Source organism: Phyllopteryx taeniolatus, chromosome 8 (assembly GCF_024500385.1).
Source record: "Phyllopteryx taeniolatus isolate TA_2022b chromosome 8, UOR_Ptae_1.2, whole genome shotgun sequence".
NCBI classification, from domain to species: Eukaryota; Metazoa; Chordata; class Actinopteri; order Syngnathiformes; family Syngnathidae; genus Phyllopteryx; species Phyllopteryx taeniolatus.
The window spans coordinates 15,842,966-15,864,692 of NC_084509.1; the positions used below are offsets into that span (position 1 = coordinate 15,842,966).

Genomic DNA, 21,727 nt, shown 5'->3' on the forward strand with positions numbered 1-21,727 from the left:
AAATATATAAATGCAGGCGGCATGGTGGACGACTGGTTAGCACATCCGCCTCACAGTTCTGAGGACCCGGGTTCAATTCTGGCCTCGCCTGTAGGGAGCTTGCATGTTCTCCCTCTGCCTGCGTGGGTTTTCTCCAGGTACTCCGGTTTCCTCCCACATCCCAAAAACATGCATGGTAGGTTAACTGAAGACTCTAAATTGCCCTTTGGTGTGAATGTGAGTGCGAATGGGTGTTGGTTTATATGTGCCCTGCGATTGGTTGGCTACCAGTTCAGGTTCCGCGACCCTAGTGAGGATAAGCGGTACGTAAAATGATTGAATGAATATAAATGCTGTATACAATACTGTATATACATTCATAATACTGTATATACATGCATTCATTCATTTTCCACACCGCTTATACTCACTAGGGTCACGGCCGTGCTGGAGCCAATCCCAGCTATCTTCGGGCGAGAGACGGGGTACACCGGTACCCGGAGAAAACCCATGCAGGCAGGGGGAGAACATGCAAACTACACACAGGTGAGCCTGAATTTGAACCTGGGTCATCAGAACTGTGAGGCAGATGTGCTAATCAGTCGTCCACCGTGCCACCCTGTATATCCTTATTAATATAAATATATTATATATATATAAATATAAATCTAAAAAACATTTCCTGGTAAAATTACTCGAAAGGACTCAAAACTCAAAGTGTATACTTACGAGTTGAGTCGGGACTTGCATGTCTCAACTTGAGACTTGACTTGGGACTTGAGGGCAAAGACTTGAGACTTGTGACTTGCAAAGTAATGACTTCTGGTCAATAATGCCACTAAGTCACTAAAGTCCATAAATGACCTTCCTGAAGTCCATCAATAAAATCACTAAATTCCATCCGTAAAGCAACACAAGTCAACAACAACCCCTGAAGTCCATCAATAAAGTCACAAAAGTCCATAAATAAAATCAATCAATGAAGTCATTTAAGTCCTTAAGTTAGTCTTTAAACTGCCCAATAAAGCTGTGCTATACTGTAAACATGAAGCAATCTGATTTGACGCTTATGTTGCATGCAAGTACTGTAAATTGGGAGTTCTAAAATTTCAGTGACGTGACCATTTTGCCTTGTCCTTCAGTTTGGGAGGCTGGTAACCACTCTTGGACATGAGAAACAGGACACTTGTGAAGAGAAAAACATAATACATGTTTTATTCATTATTATTATTATTATTATTATTATTATTATTATTATTATTATTATTATTACCGTAACGGGTGGAGTTCGAACATGGGTGGCTGCAGCTCTGCCAGCTCAATGGCGGTGATGCCCACTGACCAGATGTCACAGAGCTCATTGTAGCCGCCTCTGATTTCCACCGCCGCCACCTCTGGCGCCATCCTGAAGGGAAGAGGGTAAACGGCACACCTCATCAGTCTACCTTTGGACATGGAAACATTTTATTCAAGGTGGTGAGCTCACCAATATGGTGTCCCGATAAAGGACATCCGGCAAGCCAGCGTAGCCGTGATTTGGGCGGAGATGCCAAAGTCGGCTACACGATAGAGGAGACAAAAATATGAACGCAAATGTGTCGAGTTGACGAGATGTCATCTTCTACACGTTGCACCTACCCAACTTTACCTCACCGTGGTCATTGAGAAGGATGTTGGCACCCTACAGGCGACACGGAATAATAAAAACATCATACATACAGTACATAATATGTTAAAATGCATATAGGCAGGTAAACACAAATCAACATGCGGCTGAAAATACAACCCTTAGACTCCACAGGCAGAAAATCTGTATCATTACACATCTTTTTCACCGTTTTCTGTCGATATACCTCTAATATACCATATTTACGTCCTATGTTAATGTCTATACACTCCTAATGTACCATATTTACATGCATTTTCACCTTAGATTTAAACACATCTAATGTACTATATTGATATCATACTCATTAATTGGAGACTCTAAATTGCCCGTAGGTGTGACTGTGAGTGCGAATGGTTGTTTGTTTGTATGTGCCCTGCGATTGGCTGGCAACCAGTTCAGGGTGTACCCCGCCTCCTGCCCGATGATAGCTGGGATAGGTCCCGCGACCCTAGTGAGGAGAAGCGGTTCAGAAAATGGATGGATGGATGATATCATACTGGATTTAATGCAAGTACCTTTGATGTACCATATTTACATCATATTTAATATGTATACAATTGAAATGCACAGTTTTTACACATCTAACAGGGGTGTCAAACTCATTTTTATTGCACGCCACATTGGAGTTATGGTTTCTCTCAGAGGGCCATTAAACCATATAAATGTTTCATCGCATCCTCATATTGTTACATAGACACAACAAATTGATGGATAACTTGTTTTGAAATCAGAATTCAAGCATAATAGTTTGTTCAGCTATTGTTCAAGTTACTGTAAAGAGGGGTTTGGTAAGCAAAAAGTGCTTGAAATTTTGGTGAAGATTTTAACAAGAATCATGGAAGTTGCACCTGATTTGCTTTTGCGGGCCACATAAAATGATCTGGTGGACCGGATTTGGCCCGCGGGGCTTGAGTTTGACACCAGGGCTGTAATGGACCACATATACACCATATTTGGTTCATACACTTCGAATGTAGCATATTTACATCATATTTCATGCGAATATGCCTGTAATGTACATCTTATTTAATGTCTATATATCACTAATGTAACATATTTACATCAGACTGTATACAATGTTACCTCTAATATACCATATTTAATGGTCTATACATGTGTGTTTTACTACATTTACATCATACCCATTGTACTGTATGTACCACGAACTATATTTGCATTAATATAACATATCGTTGGCGTCGAGCGGAAACCTTGTATCTCCTAAACCATCACTTTTCAGGAAACGGTGGGGGGGGATGACATGTTTGTAGAGCCATTAACTTAGCATCATCAAAGAGAGCAAGCCATTTTCAACACTTTATACTGGTGAATAATTGGTAAAAAAATAAAATAAAAATAACATGCACACGTGGAGACTGACCAATCGTATCAATTTGTGGAAAAATATGAAATTGTGCAAATTTTAACATGGGATGTTTCAGGCCAATGCAAGCTATATGTAAAGTCTCTACACATCTAATTTACCATATCAACATCATCAGCTGGCGGCACAGTGAACGACTGATTAGCACATCCGCCTCACAGTTCTGAGAACCTCGGTTCAAACCCCGCCTCACCTGTGTGGAGTTTCCACATCCCAAAAACATGCATGGTAGGCTACTTGATGACTCTAAATTGTCCGTAGGTATGAATGTGAGTGTGAATGGTTGTTTGTTTAAATGTGCCCTGCGAGTTGCTGGCAACCGGTTCAGGGTGTACCCCGCCTCTCGCCTGAAGATAGCTGGGATAGGCTCCAGTATACCCGCGACACTGGTGAGGATAAGCGGTAAAGAAAATAGATGGATGGATGGATGGCTGGATGGACATCATGTGTTCACCTTGATATCTCGGTGCATTTTCCTCTGTGAATGGAGGTAGTCCACACCCTGGTCACATACACACATACACATACACACACATGCACACAGCATCTATTTTTAGTATTTATATAATGAGGATTGTGTTTGTTTTATGGATTATTAAGACATGTTGTGTCTACCTGGAGCATCTCCCTGCAGACGTACGCAATCTGTGCTTCTGACAGAGGACCTGTCACTGTGAATATGAATATTTAAGATATGTCTCTGGTTATCAAATACCGTATGTCAACCTTGATATCACATCATAATGCTGATTGTTCTTCATATTTACCACTGTAAACATCCTGCAGGGAGCCTCCCCCGCAGAATTCCATGCAGATCCACAGTTTGTTGGCCCTGGATGTCAATCAATCAATCAGTACATCAATCAATCAGACAGAGTCTGTGTGTGACATGAAGGGTCACCGTGCAGTCTCACCATATGTAGCTGCCGTAATAAGCCACAATGTTGCCATGTTTGCAGCTCCTCACAATGACTATTTCCTGCTGGATGGTGGAAAAGTCATCCTCTGGGGATAAACAGTTGTTTGTCACAAACTCAACTACTATGAGTACAAAGCTAAAGGAACAACATACTCACCTGGTTCAGTTTTAATAATCTTAATGGCTGCCAGGTTCCCAGTCTGCTTATTACGTGCCTGAACACACACAAAAGAACATATGCTCAATGGATAAATCACACGTGATTTGTTTGTATCATTTATGGTAAATCTGATCATTAAGAAAATGTTAACTAGCTGCGTTAATGAAAATGTAATGAAAATTCCCAAGGGTTTGGATTTCTGTCTGATTTTGTAACTTCCAAGTTAAAATATATCAATAATATACTATACTCTGTAATTATGAGTTGAATTCATATCTCAAATCATCTTTCCCTCCAGTAATAACATAATTAAATGGAAGGCAAATACTTAAACAGGTTTAGCATCATGAATTCATGTTTTGATTCAATTGGCCTCCTTCTGGTGTGTGCCCACAGGCCACAAGGGGGCAGTGTAATACAGTTTTAGATATGACAACATACTGCAATAGTGTTAGTTATTTCTTTGCACATGATAAATACATGCCTGTGAGTATTTTTATATTGTCTGTCTAAATGTATTGCTGCACTGTTTGTGTTCAAAAAGCTGTTGCTTTCAGGGTTCCAACTACCGTGACGTTGATGCTAGTTTCTTTAGCCTGTCTATCGCGTTTTGCATTGTGGGGTAGCATTAAGCTAAATGGACTTTCGTAAGACAAAGTTACATGGTTAGGTTATATATGCAACACAATGTTATATGTTTAGTTCACAGTAAACTTCAATTAGGACAAGTTGAAGTTCGCTGGCACCATCTACAGCTATATCTCAATAAATTAGAATAGTGTCGAATGTTAAGTTAATTACAGTAGGTAGTTCAATTAAAAAAGTGAAACTCATATTATTACTGCACACACAAACACACACACACACACACATATATATCCATCCATCCATCTATTTTCTGAGCCGCTTCTCCTCACTAGGGTCGCGGGCGTGCTGGAGCCTATACCAGCTATCATCGGGGCAGGAGGCAGGGTACACCCTGAACTGGTTGCCAGCCAGTTTGGTTTGCATGTTCTCCCCGTTGCAGGCACGGGGAGAACATGCAAACGCCACACAGGCGTCACAGACCGGGGATTGAACCTCGGTCCTCAGAACTGTGAGACAGACGCTCTAACCAGTCGCGCACCGTGCCGCCAAACACACACATATACACACACACACACACACTTTTATCTATCTATCTATCAATACATACACACACACACACGATGTTGATTAGAACTTACAGCAAACGAAAACCTGAAATTCACCATCTCTAGAAACTAGAATATTATGTACAATAATACAAACAATAAACAATGGAATTATTTTTTTAATGCAGAAATTAGGCAGGAATTTCTTTAATGAATCTGTATAATGTATGAGTAGTGAAATAAATGGACTTTTCTACCATATTCTTTTATTGAGATGTACATGTAGTGCTCGTAGCTCAAACTTTTGCTCACAACGCAAGACAAAAAAATCAGCAAAGGAACGGCTCATTATCTCAGAAAACTCATAAACTGGGTCACTTGTAAGTCAAGATACCACTGTATAGGAAAAAAAACGGTGGCACTGAGTCTATAAAAATGTATTTTTGAGGTTGTATTTAAAACTGGCGGCACGGTGGACGACTGGTTAGAGCGTCAGCCTCACAGTTCTGAGGACTGGGGTTCAATCCCCGGCCCCGCCTGCGTGGAGTTTGTATGTTCTCCCCGTGCCTGCGTGGGTTTTCTCCGGGCACTCCGGTTTCCTCCCACATCCCAAAAACATGCATGAATTGGAGACTCTAAATTGCCCGTAGGTGTGAATGTGAGTGCGAATGGTTGTTTGTTTGTATGTGCCCTGCAATTGGCTGGCAACCAGTTCAGGGTGTACCCGGCCTCCTGCCCGATGACAGCTGGGATAGGCTCCAGCACGCCCGCAACCCTAGTGAGGAGAAGCGGCTCAGAAAATGGATGGATGGATGGATGGATATTTAAAACTTGCCCACAAACTGGAATTTGAAGATTTAAAAAATAAAAATGAATGGATATTTTATGCTAATGTCAAGAACTGAGGTTAGTTCAAAACTTCATGCAGCAAAAAGAAGCACCAAAATTTTTTTTTAAATTACATTATTGGGTGCCATCAATCAGGAGCTTTAATGTGTTTTCTTTTTAGTTTTTTTAGAAAAGTCTGTGGTGCTTTTCGATTGTGCTTTGGCTCAGGTGCAGTCGCATGCTTTCAGTTCTCATTAAACCACTTCCTCCTGCACCAAAGCACCAAAAGTGCGACGACAACGAGCCCAAACATTCTTTATCGAGAAAAACAATCTAACACTGGAACATTGATCACAATAATATATCAATTTAACAAACAGAAAATCATTTTGACTATAATTCCATTGATTCATTCATGTTTTGGTTGTATTATTCCTCCGTTCCATCTATATTAATGTATACGAATGTTAACTTTGCAATAAAACATAAACAATACAACACTTCAAAAAAATAGCAGATGACCTTGTAAACTTCCCCGTAGGTTCCCCAACCGACACTGAGCAGGATCTCAAAGTCATCTTGAGGGTTCCTGGTGGTGAAATCCTCTCCGTGTTGAAGATCCATCAATCTATTGTACTATTGATCACACAGGCAACACACATACACTCACACACTCGATATGAGAGCTGATGAACAACCTTCAAGGCACTTTTTCTTTGTTTCCGATTTATGTTGTTGTGAAGCTGCTGACGCACACATAGACGTACAAGCACACATGCATACACACGCCCGACTTCCTGTTTCTCACACACTTGTTGGTCCTCCCTATCCATCAGACACTCAGTACCTTCCCTTCTTATCTGCTCATTTGCAGAATCAATGCAAATTTACTTTTGTGTATGCACGCACATGTTTGAGTGTGTGCATCTGAGGCCTTCCTGCCCACTGGCACATTACGAGTCAAAATTACCCAGATACTTCCCTATTATTCTTTTGATTTGTGAACAAAATGAACTTTTTCCACTCACCAGCTGTGGTCTAGAAAATTACAACAACAACAACAAAACTATATGTGATACACTTTATTGAGATCATGTCACCCTGAATAAAGGAAGAGAAGAATCAGGGTTAATCAGTTTAAAGTGTGTGAAACTGGATACTGTCAGTTTGACTGTTCCGTTGCACTGCACGTCACACTAAACCACAGCACATCACACACGATGGATCACATTTGCATGACACCGCACATCACACTTCACATCGTAGAGCACATCATACAGCATGTTGCACTGCACGTTATTGTATCAGACTGCAAGACACACTGCAGATTACGCTGTGTCCAGTGGAGGTTTCTGGTATGCGAGACGTGCGGCCGCACAAGGCGGTCTTGCCGGGGCGGGCGGCAACGACAAGGCCTTTTTTAAGGAGTTTGCTAATAAATGTCAACGTGAGAGGTTATCTGTTTTAAGGAAGTATAAGTTCATTGTTTGAAGAGCTCTGCATTTGGGGGAGGAACTGTGGATAGCTCGTAGTTGGCAGAAAGTGGGTCGGGACACTTTTTTTCAGGATCACTACAAGAAGGTAGTTTAGGTTTTTGGGGAAATGCTCTGGGAATATATATTTCAGGATGTTCACATTGAATCTGCTTCTATGAAGGGGGCCATGATTTACTTTCATGGATGAAAAACGTTTTTAGGGGAAATAAACATCGAACCACTTCTGCCATATGGCTCTTTCCTTCCCCTTCATTCAATGAAATGGAGTCTTCCCCCAAAACATTTAGTCACATGCCCCTAAGTGACTGGGAGTGTCATGGCCGCATACGTTTCCGGTTATTCAATAGCGCCACTCAGCCGGCCACCACCATTGCTAAACTGTACCAATAAAGCATTAATACAGTGTATACATTGTTGTTGTTGTTTACAATAATATTTAACTAAATTCATAATTTCCCATGGGCTCACCACCTGTGGGTGGGGCCATAGGGGTCGGGTGCAGTGTGAGCTGGGCGGTGGCCGAAGGCGGGGACCTTGGCGATCCGATCCCCGGCTACAGAAGCTGGCTCTAGGGACGTGGAATGTCACCTCTCTGGCAGGGAAGGAGCCCGAGCTGGTGTGTGAGGTCGAGAAGTTCCGACTCTATATAGTCGGACTCGCCTCCACACACACCTTGGGCTCTGGTACCAGTCCTCTCGAGAGGGGTTGGACTCTCTTCCACTCTGGAGTTGCCCATGGTGAGAGGCGCCGAGCAGGTGTGGGTATACTTATTGCCCCCCGGCTCGGCGCCTGTACGTTGGGGTTCACCCCGGTGGACGAGAGGGTAGCCTCCCTCCGCCTTCGGGTGGGGGGACGGGTCCTGACTGTTGTTTGTGCCTATGCACCAAACAGCAGTTCAGAGTACCCACCTTTGGAGTCCTTGGAGGGGTGCTGGAGAGCGCTCCCGCTGGGGACTCCATTGTTCTGTTGGGGGACTTCAATGCTCACGTGGGCAATGACAGTGAGACCTGGAAGGGCGCGATTGGGAGGAACGGCCCCCCCGATCAGAACCCGAGCGGTGTTCTGTTATTGGACTTCTGTGCTCGTCACGGATTGTCCATAACGAACACCATGTTCAAGCATAAGGGTGTCCACACGTGCACTTGGCACCAGGACACCCTAGGTCGCAGTTCCATGATCAACTTTGTGGTCGTGTCATCGGACTTGCGGCCGCATGTCTTGGACACTCGGGTGAAGAGAGGGGCGGAGCTGTCAACTGATCACCACCTGGTGGTGAGTTGGCTCCGATGGTGGGGGAAGATGCCGGTCCGACGTGGCAGGCCCAAACGTATTGTGAAGGTCTGCTGGGAACGTCTGGCAGAATCCCCTGTCAGAAGGAGTTTCAACTCCCACCTCCGACAGAACTTTGCTCATGTTCCGGGGGAGGCGGGGGACATCGAGTCCGAGTGGACCATGTTCCGCGCCTCCATTGCTGAGGCGGCCGACCGGAGCTGTGGCCGTAAGGTGGTCGGTGCCTGTCGTGGCGGCAATCCCCGAACCCGTTGGTGGACACCAACGGCGAGGGATGCCGTCAAGCTGAAGAAGGAGTCCTATCGGGCCTTTTTGGCCTGTGGGACTCCTGAGGCAGCTGATGGGTACCGGCTGGCCAAGCGGAATGCAGCTCTGGTGGTCGCTGAAGCAAAAACCCGGGCATGGGAGGAGTTCGGTGAGGCCATGGAGAAAGACTTCCGGATGGCTTCGAGGAAATTCTGGTCCACCATCCGACGTCTCAGGAGAGGAAAGCAGTGCACCACCAACACTGTGTATAGTGGGGATGGGGCGCTGCTGACCTCGACTCGGGACGTTGTGAGTCGGTGGGGAGAATACTTCGAAGACCTCCTCAATTCCACCGACACGCCTTCCCATGGGGAAGCAGAGTGTGGGTTCTCTGAGGCGGGCTCTCCTATCTCTGGGTTTGAGGTCACCGAGGTAGTTAAAAAGCTCCTCGGTGGCAGGGCCCCGGGGGTGGATGAGATTCGCCCGGAGTTCCTAAAGGCTCTGGATGTTGTGGGGCTGTCCTGGTTGACACGCCTCTGCAACATCGCGTGGACATCGGGGACAGTGCCTCTGGATTGGCAGACTGGGGTGGTGGTCCCCCTTTTTAAGAAGGGGGACCGGAGGGTGTGTTCCAACTACAGGGGGATCACACTGCTCAGCCTCCCTGGTAAGGTCTATTCAGGGGTGCTGGAGAGGAGGGTCCGTCGGGAAGTCGAATCTCAGATTCAGGAGGAGCAGTGTGGTTTTCGTCCTGGCCGTGGAACAGTGGACCAGCTCTACACCCTCGGCAGGGTCCTCGAGGGTGCATGGGAGTTCGCCCAACCAGTCTACATGTGTTTTGTGGACTTGGAGAAGGCGTTCGACCGTGTCCCTCGGGGAGTCCTGTGGAGAGTGCTTCGGGAGTATGGGGTACCGAACCCCCTGATACGGGCTGTTCGGTCCCTGTACGACCGGAGTCAGAGTTTGGTCCGCATATCCGGCAGTAAGCGGACTCGTTCCCGGTGAGGGTTGGACTCCACCAAGGCTGCCCTTTGTCGCCGATTCTGTTCATAACTTTTATGGACAGAATTTCTAGGCGCAGCCGAGGCGTAGAGGGGTTCCGGTTTGGTGGCCTCAGTATTGCATCTCTGCTTTTTGCAGATGATGTGGTTCTGTTGGCTTCATCAAGCCGTGACCTCCAACTCTCATTGGAGCAGTTCGCAGCCGAGTGTGAAGCGGCTGGGATGAGAATCAGCACCTCCAAATCTGAGACCATGGTCCTCAGTCGGGAAAGGGTGGCATGCCATCTCCAGGTCGGGGATGAGATCCTGCCCCAAGTGGAGGAATTCAAGTATCTTGGGGTCTTGTTCACGAGTGAGGGAAGAATGGAACGGGAGATCGACAGGCGGATCGGTGCAGCGTCTGCAGTGATGCGGACTTTGTATCGGTCCGTTGTGGTAAAGAAAGAGCTAAGCCGAAAGGCGAAGCTCTCAATTTACCGGTCGATCTTCGTTCCTACCCTCACCTGTGGTCATGAGCTGTGGGTCGTGACCGAAAGAACAAGATCCCGGATACAAGCGGCCGAAATGAGTTTCCTCCGCAGGGTGTCCGGGCTCTCCCTTAGAGATAGGGTGAGAAGCTCGGTCATCCGGGAGGATCTCAGAGTACAGCCGCTGCTCCTCCGCATTGAGAGGAGCCAGATGAGGTGGCTGGGGCATCTGATTCGGATGCCTCCCGGACGCCTCCCTGGTGAGGTGTTCCGGGCATGTCCCACCGGGAGGAGACCCCGGGGACGACCCAGGACGCGCTGGAGAGACTACATCCTTCGGCTGGCCTGGGAACGCCTCGGGATCCCCCCGGAAGAGCTGGATGAAGTGGCTGGGGAGAGGGAAGTCAGGGCGTCCCTGCTGAAGCTACTGCCCCCGCGACCCGACCCGGATAAGCGGTAGAGAATGGATAAATTCATAATTTCACATGTACCTGTGGACGAGAAAGCGAAACTTGAAGAGTCTCTGTCGCGGAAATTCACGAGTGCTGTGAATGAATCGAGCCAACAGTATCCACGACAACAAAGTACAGTCGTTAAGTATCCACACTCACTCTACTTTTATTTCTCGCATGTTTCCTGTTTTGTATAACTTAGCTACAGTGGCTAGGGCACTTCGCTTCTTCTCTGAAAATTGAACTTGTAGTTTGTGGTTCAATTTAAATAATAATAATAATAATAATAATACAGTCAGCCTATGTGGAGCCTCAAACCTTTGTTTCCCGATAAGAACACCAGGGGTCGCAGTTCTTTAGTTGCAAAAAGTTGGTTTTAGCCAAAGTTTGTCCAGTTCAGTCACTTTGGGGCGGCTCGCTGGGTCCGACACACTGTAACACACTACGAATCCCACTGCCACACTGCATGGTCATTGGTCATGAAATGTAGGCTAAATTTCATCTAAATCACAAGAATAAATAAACAGTCTGCTTGAACACAAACAATTATATTTTTTCCAATTTTTGAGGAAAATAATATAAACATTTTGGGGACAGGGAGGAAAAGGTTAGTGAAACCTTTGATTTAATAACTGGTTAACAGTCCTTTGGCAGCAATAACATCAACCAAACATTTCCTGTTGTTGCATATCAGACGTACAACAATCAGGATGAATTTTGGATCATTACGCTTTCCACCTGTTGCAGTTCAGCAAGATTCCTGGGTTGTCTGGTGTGAATATCTCTCTTGAGGTCATGCCACAGAATCTTAATCGAGTCGAGGTTTAGGACTTATATATAAACTTGTATAAAGCTGGAAAGGTTTTCAAAATTATCTGTAAAAGTTAGACAAATTGTCTATAAATGCAGAAAGTTCAGCACTGTTGCTTCATTTCCAAGAAGTGGCCGTCTTGTAAAGATGACTGCAAGAGCCCACAGCAGAATGCTCAGTGAGGTAAAAAAGAACCCTAGTGTCAGATAAAGACTTACAGAAATCACTGGCACGTGCCAACATCTCTGTTGACAAGAATGGGGTTCATGCCAGAACACCAAGGAGAAAACTTTACTGCACGTTTGAAGTTTGCTAAAGAGCTCTTGGACGTTCCACAGCAGTACTGGCAAAATATTCTGTGGAAAGATGAACCCAAAGTTGAATTGTTTGGGAGGAAAAATGGCACAGCACACCAACATCAAAGCCTTATCTCAACTGTGAAGCATGGAAGGATCATTATGGTACGGACGTGCTTTGCCAGCTCAGGGCCTAGACAGCTTGCCATCATCAATGGAAATATGAATTCACACAGAAGCTCATAAACAATAAAATGGCTTCAGCAGAAAAAAAATATGTTTTGGAGTGGCCCAAGTCCTGACCGAACCCGATTGAGAGGCTGTGGCATGACCTGAAGAGAGCTATTCACACCAGACATTCCAGGAATTTTGCTGAACTGCAACAGTTTTGTAAAGAGGAATGGTCCAAAATGAATCATTGTGCACATCTGATCTGCAACTACATGAAACATATTGCTGCCAATGGAGGGTCAACTATTTAATTAGGGTTCACTTACTTTTTCCTCCCTGTCCTGTGAATGTTTATTTAATTCATTAATTCATTCATTTTCCGTACTGCTTATCCTCACTAGGGTCGCGGAGAACATGCAAACTCCACACAAGTGCCTGTGTGGAGTTTGCATGTTCTCCCCTTGCCTGCGTGGGTTTTCTCCGGGTACTCCGGTTTCCTCCCACATCCCAAAAACATGTGTGGTAGGTTAATTGAAGACTCTAAATTGCCCGCAGGTGTGAATGTGAGTGTGAATGGTTGTTTGTTTAGATGTGCCCTGTGATTGGCTGGCGACCAGTTCAGGGTGTACCCCCCCTTCTCGTCCAGAGTCAGCTGGGATAGGCTACAGCACACCCGTGACCCTAGTGAGGATAAGCGATATGGAAAATGGATGGATGGATGGATAATTGTTTCTGTGTCAATAGTTTAGGCAGACTCTGTTTGATGATTCTTGTGATTAAGATGAAGATCAGACTACATTTGACGATAAATTTAAGCAGAAATTTAAGACATTTCAAAGGCTTCACATACATTTCCTCTCACTGTACAGTACACAATTGAAATGTGCTCATGCACCCAACTAAAATACGCTCATATACACAACTGAAATATGTTCATGCACACAACTGAATTGCCCTAATATACACAACTGTAACTTGCTCATAACGGAAATGGGCTCATGTAATTTGTTCCGTGACGTGTCTAGAGGGCAATGATGATGTGATTTGAATATTGTAGCTGGCATGTCCACATGAGCGCATTACAGTTGTGTATTTGAGGGAAAAAATGGTATTCTGTATGAGAGCATTTCTGTAGTTAGTGTGAGAGGTAATGCTGAATTACTGTATGTACCTAATGGTCTCTGATAAATACGCCACACTTTCACACTGCAAAACACATTCCATAACACTGCACATAACTATGCATACCACAGCACATCAAAACTGGAAATTACAATATATAACAATGCACATTCTACTGCCATGCTGCACAGTACAATGCATGTCACACTGCCACGCTACAAATTGCACTGCACAGCAGAGTGCAAATCACACTGCATCGCATTGCATCACACTGTCTACACACTTTCTGTGTGTCGATTCTTGTCATTAAATCAGCCTAATCTCTATAACACTGCCACGTGACATCCATCTAGTTATCTGATAGCCCATAGATTGTGTATAAATAGTGATGCGGATGGTCTGTGGAGCTATGGAGCAATCACACGTTTTGTGAAGACGTTGCTTCAAAAAGGTTCATTTAATTAAAAGACATCATGAGAATAATAACTAAGTCTAACGAAGTCACCTGCCTACACTCTCATTTTCGGTCACTTGACTATAAACTCCCACGTTATGCAGTACAGACCCGCTGATGACAGCCACTTCACATATGTGAATGACACCTTTTTTCAGACACTGTGTCGTGTCTCATTTGTCACATTATTAGCCCACTGCTAGTTTCTCATGGGCTCTTGCATATAATGTTCAGTTTGTGGCGAAAAAGTGGTGACTGCAGTAGTCAATCAATCAATTCCTTATGTTATTATTACAGTTTTTCTCAATTGCTAAGACACATTTCTTGAAACCATCCATCATTTTCTCAATACTGTAAACAAAAAACCCAATTTTCAAGCTATATTCGCAAAATCTCAGACTCAGAGCTCAAAACCAAACCTCGTCAAATCAGACCCCAGGTCAATCAAAATAAATAACACCCCTAATACTCATCATACACAACATAGAAAAAAGAAAAACATGATGATCTGATCATAAAGCTGTAGGAATAATCTTTATTTTTTGAATAGAAATGCATTTTGTAAAAGAAAACAAAATTCCTGTTTAGCACTTGAAATTGTTTTCCACAATTGCTAAAACACAGTTCTTGAAACCTCCACCAATTTTCTCAATACTTTAAACACAAATCCCAAAATTCAACCTACATTCTGATTCCCTGAATTTTCCAGCAAAATCAAACTATTGACTCAAAACAGACCCTGTCAATCAAAATGAAAAATACCACTGGTATAGACATTACACACAACATAAAAAGAAGAAAAACAATGGTGAGATCATAAAGCTGCAGAAATAATCTTTATTGTTCACAATAGTAAAACAAAAAAATCCTGTTTAGTACTTGTAATGAAAAAAATAATTTAAAAAAAGTACTAGGCCTACAAGTATAATGAAAATTCATATATTAAAACACCTTTTTGTGTACAGTATTGTATAGATTCATACTTTAAACATGAACTGTATGTACCTAATGAAACAAGCAATTACCTGTTCATGTCTCTGAATATTAGGACTATGGTGGATACAGTGAGTCTGTTTAGGTCAGGCTGCACTCGCTGCATTCCCGCTTCCCTTATTGTCAAACCATGGAAAAGTACATGGTCAACAATGGTTGCCCATATTTAATCTGAAATACAGTACATAATTGTTCTTTGCCTCATATCTCCTCTCTCTCCTCCTCGACCACCGCTTACTCTTACTCTGCCTCTCTCTCTCTGAATGTCTCTATCCATAGTGAAACTTCAACAAACAGGGCTCCCTAAGTTGGCTTATATTAGTTTCTTCACATCATTAGCCACAAGTGTGATCAATTTTGATTTGCTGTGTTTTGTTGAGACACCCGTTGTCACGATTTGTAATTGTGTAATAATGGACTGGACCCAAAAGCAGACGGAGGCGGAGGGAGTAGAGGAGAATGGATTATTGAGGAGATGCTCCAGGTAGTATTTCCAATGTGTGAGGGTGGTCTAAAGGGTACAGGAGGAGACAGGCTAAAGCGGAGAAACATGAAATGTCGGATGGATCTTGAGACATACGGAAAGTTTTAACTGTACAGAGGTGGCATTGATGATTTTAGTGATAGGAAAGGGAACAATGAAGTGTGCCGTGAGCTGACGGGATTCGGTTTGGAGAGGGACGTCACGGGATGAGAGCCAAACCATCTGACCCACCTTGTATTCTGGCATGGGAGAGTGATGAAGATCCGCCAGCCGCTTATTCTTTTCGGCTGAACGAGTAAGGGCAGACCTGACGTCCTTCCAAACGGATTGAACTCGTCAAAGGTGCTCCCTCACCACGGGAACTGCCACCACATGCTCCTGTTCCTTAAACAGAGGAGGCTGGCAACCGTAACTTACCATGAAGGGAGACATATCTGTGGGAGAGCTGGTGAGGGAGTTGTGGCCATATTCCAACCATGGGAGAAAGGTGCTCTAGGAGGCGGAATTGTGTGCAGGAACGCAGCGAAGAGCAGACTCCAGGTTTTGATTCGCCCGCTCCTTCTGGCCATTGGATTAGGGGCGGTAGCCGGAGGACAGGCTGGCTGCTGCGCCCACCGCCTTGCAGAACTCCTGCCAAACCTGGGGGGAGAACTGAGGACCTCGGTCCGAGACAATGTCAATAGGGATGCCGTGAAGTCTCAATACAAAAAGGATTAGAAGGTTAGCGGTCTCAAAAGCAGAGGGCAACTTGGGAAGGGGTTACATAATGGACACACTTGGAGAAACGATCTATGATGGTAAGGATGGTGTTACCTTCAGAGAGGGGTAGGCCGGTAACGAAGTCCAGGGAAATGTGGGACCAAGGGCGGCTCGGAATGGGTAAGGGGCGTAGCAGACCAGCGGGGGGTTGCTGTGAAGCCTTACCTCGGGCACAGACAGAGCAGGCTACAACAAAGTCTCAGGTGTCTTTAGCCAGACTGGGCCAACAGAAATGTTGTTGAATAATGGTTCGGGTGATTCTGCGATGACAGGTAAGTTTGGAGTTCTGGGCCCACTGAAGTACTTCCGAGCGTGCAGAATCTGGTATGAAGAGATGGTCTGGAGGTCCGGTCTTGGGATCCGGTTGGGTTCTCTGAGCCTTTTTTACCACTTGTTCAGTCTCCCAAGTGGCCGCCCCAATGAAGCAGGAGGAAGGAAGGATGGTTTCCGGTTCGGTTGGGCAGGAGGGGGGTGAATGGAGGCGAGAGAGGGCGATAGGCTTGCCGTTATGTGAACCAGGCTGGAAGGAGAGGCTGAAGTTGAAACGACTGCGAAAAAGGCACCCAACGAGCTTCCCGGGGGTTAAGTCGCTTAGCGGAACGGAGATAGGCGAGATTCTTGTGGTCAGTCCAGATGATGACTGGAGAAACGGTCCCCTATAGCCAATGCCTCCATTGCTCCAGAGCCCAAATGATGGCAAGCAGCTCATGATTTCCGACGTCATAATTCTGTTCAAACGGAGAAAGGCAACTGGAAAAGTTTTTGGGATTTGGGGTAACTTCTTGGAGAGAACGACCCCCGCTCCAGTGTCTGAGGCCTCAACCTCCATAACGAACTGGAGGGAGTGGTCGGGGTGTCTTAGGATGGGGGCACTGGTGAATAATTCCTTTAGGTGCTCGAAGGCTTGGGATGCGGCAGTGGTCCACTGTAATTGGGAGCTGGTGGAGGTGAGGCTGGTGAGGGGAACGGCCACTTTACTGTAATCCCGGCTGAATCTGCGGTAGAAGTTGGCAAAGCCCAGGAAACGTTGCAGTTCTTAGCGGGTGGAGGGAATGGGCCAGTTAACGACTGCTTGGATTTTAGCCGCATCTGGTTGTAGTTGTCCTTTGGCGATGATATATCCCAGGAAGTTTACAGAGGGGAAGTGGAATTCACATTTGTCAGGTTTAACAACGAGGCAGTTTTCAAGTAGGCGTGAAGGACTTGGCGGACATTTTGGCGATGTTCTTCAGGAGAGCGGGAGAAGATGTGGATGTCATCTAAATAGAAAAAGACGAACCTTCATCAACGACGTCCTCTGTGATATGCTTAACCATATCACAGAGGACGTCGTCGATGAAGGTTTGAAAGATTCCAGGGGCGTTGGTTAACCCAAAAGGCATGACCAGGTATTCAAAGTGTCCGAGGGGGTTATTGAAGGCAGTTTTCCATTCGTCCCCCTCTTTAATGCGGATGTGATGATAAGCGTTAAGCAGATCCAACTTGGGCAGCACGGTGGACGACTGGTTAGAGCGTCAGCCTCACACTTCTGAGGACCCGGGTTCAATCCCCAGCCCCGCCTATGTGGAGTTTGCATGTTCTCCCCGTGCCTGCGTGGGTTTTCTCTGGGCACTGCGGTTTCCTCCCACATCCCAAAAACATGCATTAATTGGAGACTCTCAATTGCCCGTAGGTGTGAATGTGAGTGTGGATGGTTGTTTGTTTGTATGTGCCCTGCGATTGGCTGGCAACCAGTTCAGGGTGTACCCCGCCTCCTGCCCGATGACAGCTGGGTTAGGCTCCAGCACGCCCGCGACCCTAGTGAGGAGAAGCGGCTCAGAAAATGGATGGAAGGTCCAACTTGGTGAATATTCGAACGTCACAGAGGGGTTTGAAGGAAGGGTCAATAAGAGGCAGCAGAGCTTTATTCTTAACAGTGAAGTCGTTGAGACCTCGGAAATCAATGCAGAGGCGGAGAGTGGTATCTTTCGTTTCGACGACAAAGAACCCGGCAAGTTGCGTGGGCTCCTCCAGGCGGCAGGGGGTTCAGGAGGCGGCGGAATGGCTGGAGGCACTGTGCCCGTGGAAGGTGTATTACTGCGTGTGCTAATCCGTTTCTCTCTAGCTCTTTCTCGCTGACGATTGTCCAGCTGGTTAGCTAAGGATATTAATTCCTCAAGTGAGGGAGAATCGTCCCTGGCTGCGACCTTGTCCTTGAGCTCCTCTGACAGTCCTCTGAAAAAAAAATCACCATTAACGCTGCCTCATCCCACCCACACTCACCCGCTAGAATCCTACACTTAATAGAATAGGAAGCTATGGAGCTAGAGACCTGAGTGAGGGCTAGGAGGCGCCGAGTGGCTTCCCTGCCCTTAACGGGGTGATCAAAGACTTTTTAAAATTCTGCTGAAAATAATTCAAATGATGCTAGTACTGGTGAAGCTCGTCCGCGCAGGAGGTTGATTATGAAAGCAATTTTGGATCAATCAGTGGGGTAACTTAGCGGTTGAAGGTCGAATACTAGTGAGCAGTTTAACAGGAATTGACCACAGGAACCTAGGTAGGGTAGGGTTCGGGAGGAGGGACGTGAAGTTCTTTGTACGGGAGGCGGGGTTGGTCGGAGGCTCTGGACTTGGAAGGGATATTCACGGGAGGGTTGCTAAGTGTATTGGGGAGGACAGGAGAGATACTTGTGTGAGGGAGCTTAATTATTCCATAATTACACGAAGAGCCTCATCTTGCCTCCGGTGTCGCTGGGTCCATGTTGGGCAGAGTATTCTGTCACAATTTGTACTCGTATGATATTGGACTGGACCCAAAAGCAGAGGGAGGGAGCGAGTTGAGGAGAATGGTTTATTGAGGAGATGCTCCAGGTAGTATTTACAATGTAGTGAGGGTGGTCCGAAGGAAAAGAAATGGGCAGCAGGCGGAAGCATGAGCAGGTGGACGGGCTTGCCGGCGTGGTTGAAGCGGGCAGTGAAGCGGGAGATCCGGAAGGAATACTGGAAGTAGAGAATAACACAAGAAGATCAGTACAAGAGTGGATAGCCAGGTAATCAACTTACAAACACAATGACTTGTGTTCCATGGCAAGGGGGTGGTAATTGCTGGGGAGAGAGAGAGAGCGAGAGAGAGAGAGAGAGAGAGAGAGAGAGAGAGCGAGAGAGAGAGCGAGAGAGAGAGAGAGAGAGAGAGAGAGGCGCAAACCGCCACCCAAGCTCCAAAAGAGGAACCGCAGGACACAGATCATGACATCTGTGCTTTCATTGAGTTTCGTTTTTGCTACCTGTGCTTACCATTATGCAACACAAGTGGATCAGAGTGCAAAATGTGTTTTAGTGGGTGAAAATATCTTTGGAAGATGTTTCTAACTATGGAAAAAGTGCTTCAAATTCTACCAAAAGTGTGATCAATTCAATAGGTAGGTTTAGGGCTCTGAGCATTTGGTTTCGACAATAGGGTTTCGTGTTTTACAAGGTACAAGGTACTTTTATTGTCCATCCATCCATCCATCCATTTTCCAAGCCGCTTATCCTCACAAGGGTCGCGGGAGTGCTGGAGCCTATCCCAGCTATCTTCGGGCAGGAGGCGGGGTACACCCTGAACTGGTTGCCAGCCAATCACAGGGCATACTTTTATTGTCAATTCTATAATAAGCGTAGCACATACATAAGGATTGAAATGATGGTACTCAAGGGCCCACGGTGCTACAAAAAAAATATATTTAAAAAGTATAAAATCACTATCAGTATAAAGAAGCTAAATTAAATTATGGTACATACAGAACAAAAAGTATAAATTGAATGTGCAAATATCAAAGATTAGGAGACATGTGCAACATCGTCAAAGTCTGAGTACCAAGGCACATAAAGACATTTACAAATTAGAAGGCAGTGTGGGGAGGCACAACCACCACTGATTATATTATGACCTTACTACCTACCTCATGAATTGGATTTTATATGAAAATAATTCTCTGTAATTAGTAAAAAATGACATTTTTATTTACTTGGGTGTAAAAAAAGGAAAATATGTCCTTACAACAGACAAGAATTTAGTTGAATTTCTATCCAAAGGTTTATAGTTATTTCAGTTACCTGAAAAAATAAAATGTGGCCTCTGTGGTTTTAGGTTTGCGCAAGAATTTACTTAGATTTTGTACTAATATGATTCTCTTTAATTAGTATAAAACTGAAATAGTTTGGGTTACTTTGTTTAAAAAAAAAAAAAAAGATAAATGTCCTTATGACTTTTATTTGAATTTTTGACAAAAGCAATTATCTGTATTTAGTAGAAAATTCAAATTATATTCAGTTAACTGAAAAAAAGGGCCTTCATATGGCTTTATGATAATTTAGAAGGGTTCTGCACAGAAAACAATGACTTATTTCGTTAGGACACTTACTTATTGTGTGGCATTTGAAAGTGGTGTAAGAATATGTGCTCACGTTGCACAAGTTCAGTTAGCACTATACTTACTGTTTTTCATTTCAGTGTTTTTATAAATATATATGGCCTACACGTGTTTTCATGCAAATATTTACTGTACTTACAACTTCACTTGAAAACTATATAGAATATAGTTTTCTAAAATATAAGAAAATAGAAAAATATTTCAGGAAAATGAAAAACATTACACGAAAAATACATAAATAGTAGAAAACAACACAAATACATATACTGGGCAAAAAAGTGAAAAATGTAATGGGAAATTAAAGTATTCGAAAAAAATACAAAAATATTTCACCCAACATTAACAATTGTTGGAAAAATACAACAAATGTTATCCAAAAATTATAATAAATAGGGATACAAAAATCTACATATAGGAGACAAAAAAAAAATGACAAGTATTGGAAGCAATATTGGGGGAAAAAATTATCCAAAAGATATTGTGGGAAAAAATACAAAAGATATCGGGGCGGGGGAGCGTTCCGATTTAAGTATAAACTAACGTTGTCTTGCGTGTTTGCTGTCCTGTAGTGGCCATTATGGTGTCCGAGAAAGCGCAACAAAAATACAAACGAGAAAGCAGTATTTTCTAATTTAGTGTTCGCCTAATAGAAATACGATTATAGTTTGATATGTTTTAATCACTATGTGGTATTAACGTCTGTTTTAGCTGCCTTAAAATACGACTTGCTTTCCTCTCACTATGGTTCCTACCATAAATATAAATCGGTAGATAACCAGCGCAATGTACGGCTACCCATCGTGCCTATATAGCGGCCATGTTAGAAAGGTGCATGTTCCCATAGAAGGCAATAGATGGACACGGAAATTAAGTCGTAACTTGCTTATTCCTCGACCGATTTTCATGAGGATTCCTGATTTGTCAACACCAAAGCATATGCTATCAATAAAAAAATATTTTAACAAAAAAAGCAACGACATAAAAAAAACTTACAAGTGAAAGGGACCCTCAGTTCCCTTGTCATAATTGTACGACGTTTTACGTAACCGTATGCAGCACAATGTACCAACCAGCACCGTGGGTCTTTTGGCTTTCTTGCCGTCCACACAAATGGAATGCGCGAACGACTTTGACCTCTAGCCGTCACATTCGGCAAGGAGCTCAAAATGGACGTGTCGTATCTACCAATACATAGCTATGATTCCTACTCTTGGTCCCTC

General features: G+C 44.5%; 1 protein-coding gene and 1 long non-coding RNA gene across 8 annotated transcripts in view; both read right to left on the bottom strand.

The window, feature by feature from the left end:
• Positions 1–6,879, bottom strand: part of LOC133482210 (mitogen-activated protein kinase kinase kinase kinase 5-like) — a 30,294-nt gene extending 23,415 nt beyond the window's left edge. For 4 of the 7 annotated variants that reach the window (XM_061782093.1, XM_061782092.1, XM_061782089.1 and 1 more), the window contains exons 1-10: positions 6,595–6,879; positions 4,109–4,166; positions 3,947–4,037; positions 3,800–3,864; positions 3,648–3,703; positions 3,487–3,534; positions 1,618–1,660; positions 1,466–1,538; positions 1,253–1,384; positions 1,102–1,164 (exon numbers count right to left, since the gene is read on the bottom strand). In XM_061782093.1, coding sequence (XP_061638077.1) covers positions 1,102–1,164; positions 1,253–1,384; positions 1,466–1,538; positions 1,618–1,660; positions 3,487–3,534; positions 3,648–3,703; positions 3,800–3,864; positions 3,947–4,037; positions 4,109–4,166; positions 6,595–6,696 — 731 coding nt within the window. In that variant the 5' untranslated portion in view covers positions 6,697–6,879. The remainder of the gene's footprint in view (positions 1–1,101; positions 1,165–1,252; positions 1,385–1,465; positions 1,539–1,617; positions 1,661–3,486; positions 3,535–3,647; positions 3,704–3,799; positions 3,865–3,946; positions 4,038–4,108; positions 4,167–6,594) is intronic. The other 3 variants (XM_061782094.1, XM_061782090.1, XM_061782091.1) reach the window with 2 other exon arrangements.
• A 7,816-nt stretch (positions 6,880–14,695) lies between these two features.
• On the bottom strand, positions 14,696–21,708 carry LOC133482336 (uncharacterized). Its single transcript, XR_009789758.1, has 2 exons — positions 21,501–21,708; positions 14,696–19,095 (listed from the first exon to the last, which is right to left on the bottom strand). It is a non-coding gene; the product is annotated as an uncharacterized LOC133482336 (long non-coding RNA).
• Positions 21,709–21,727: the final 19 nt, after the last annotated feature.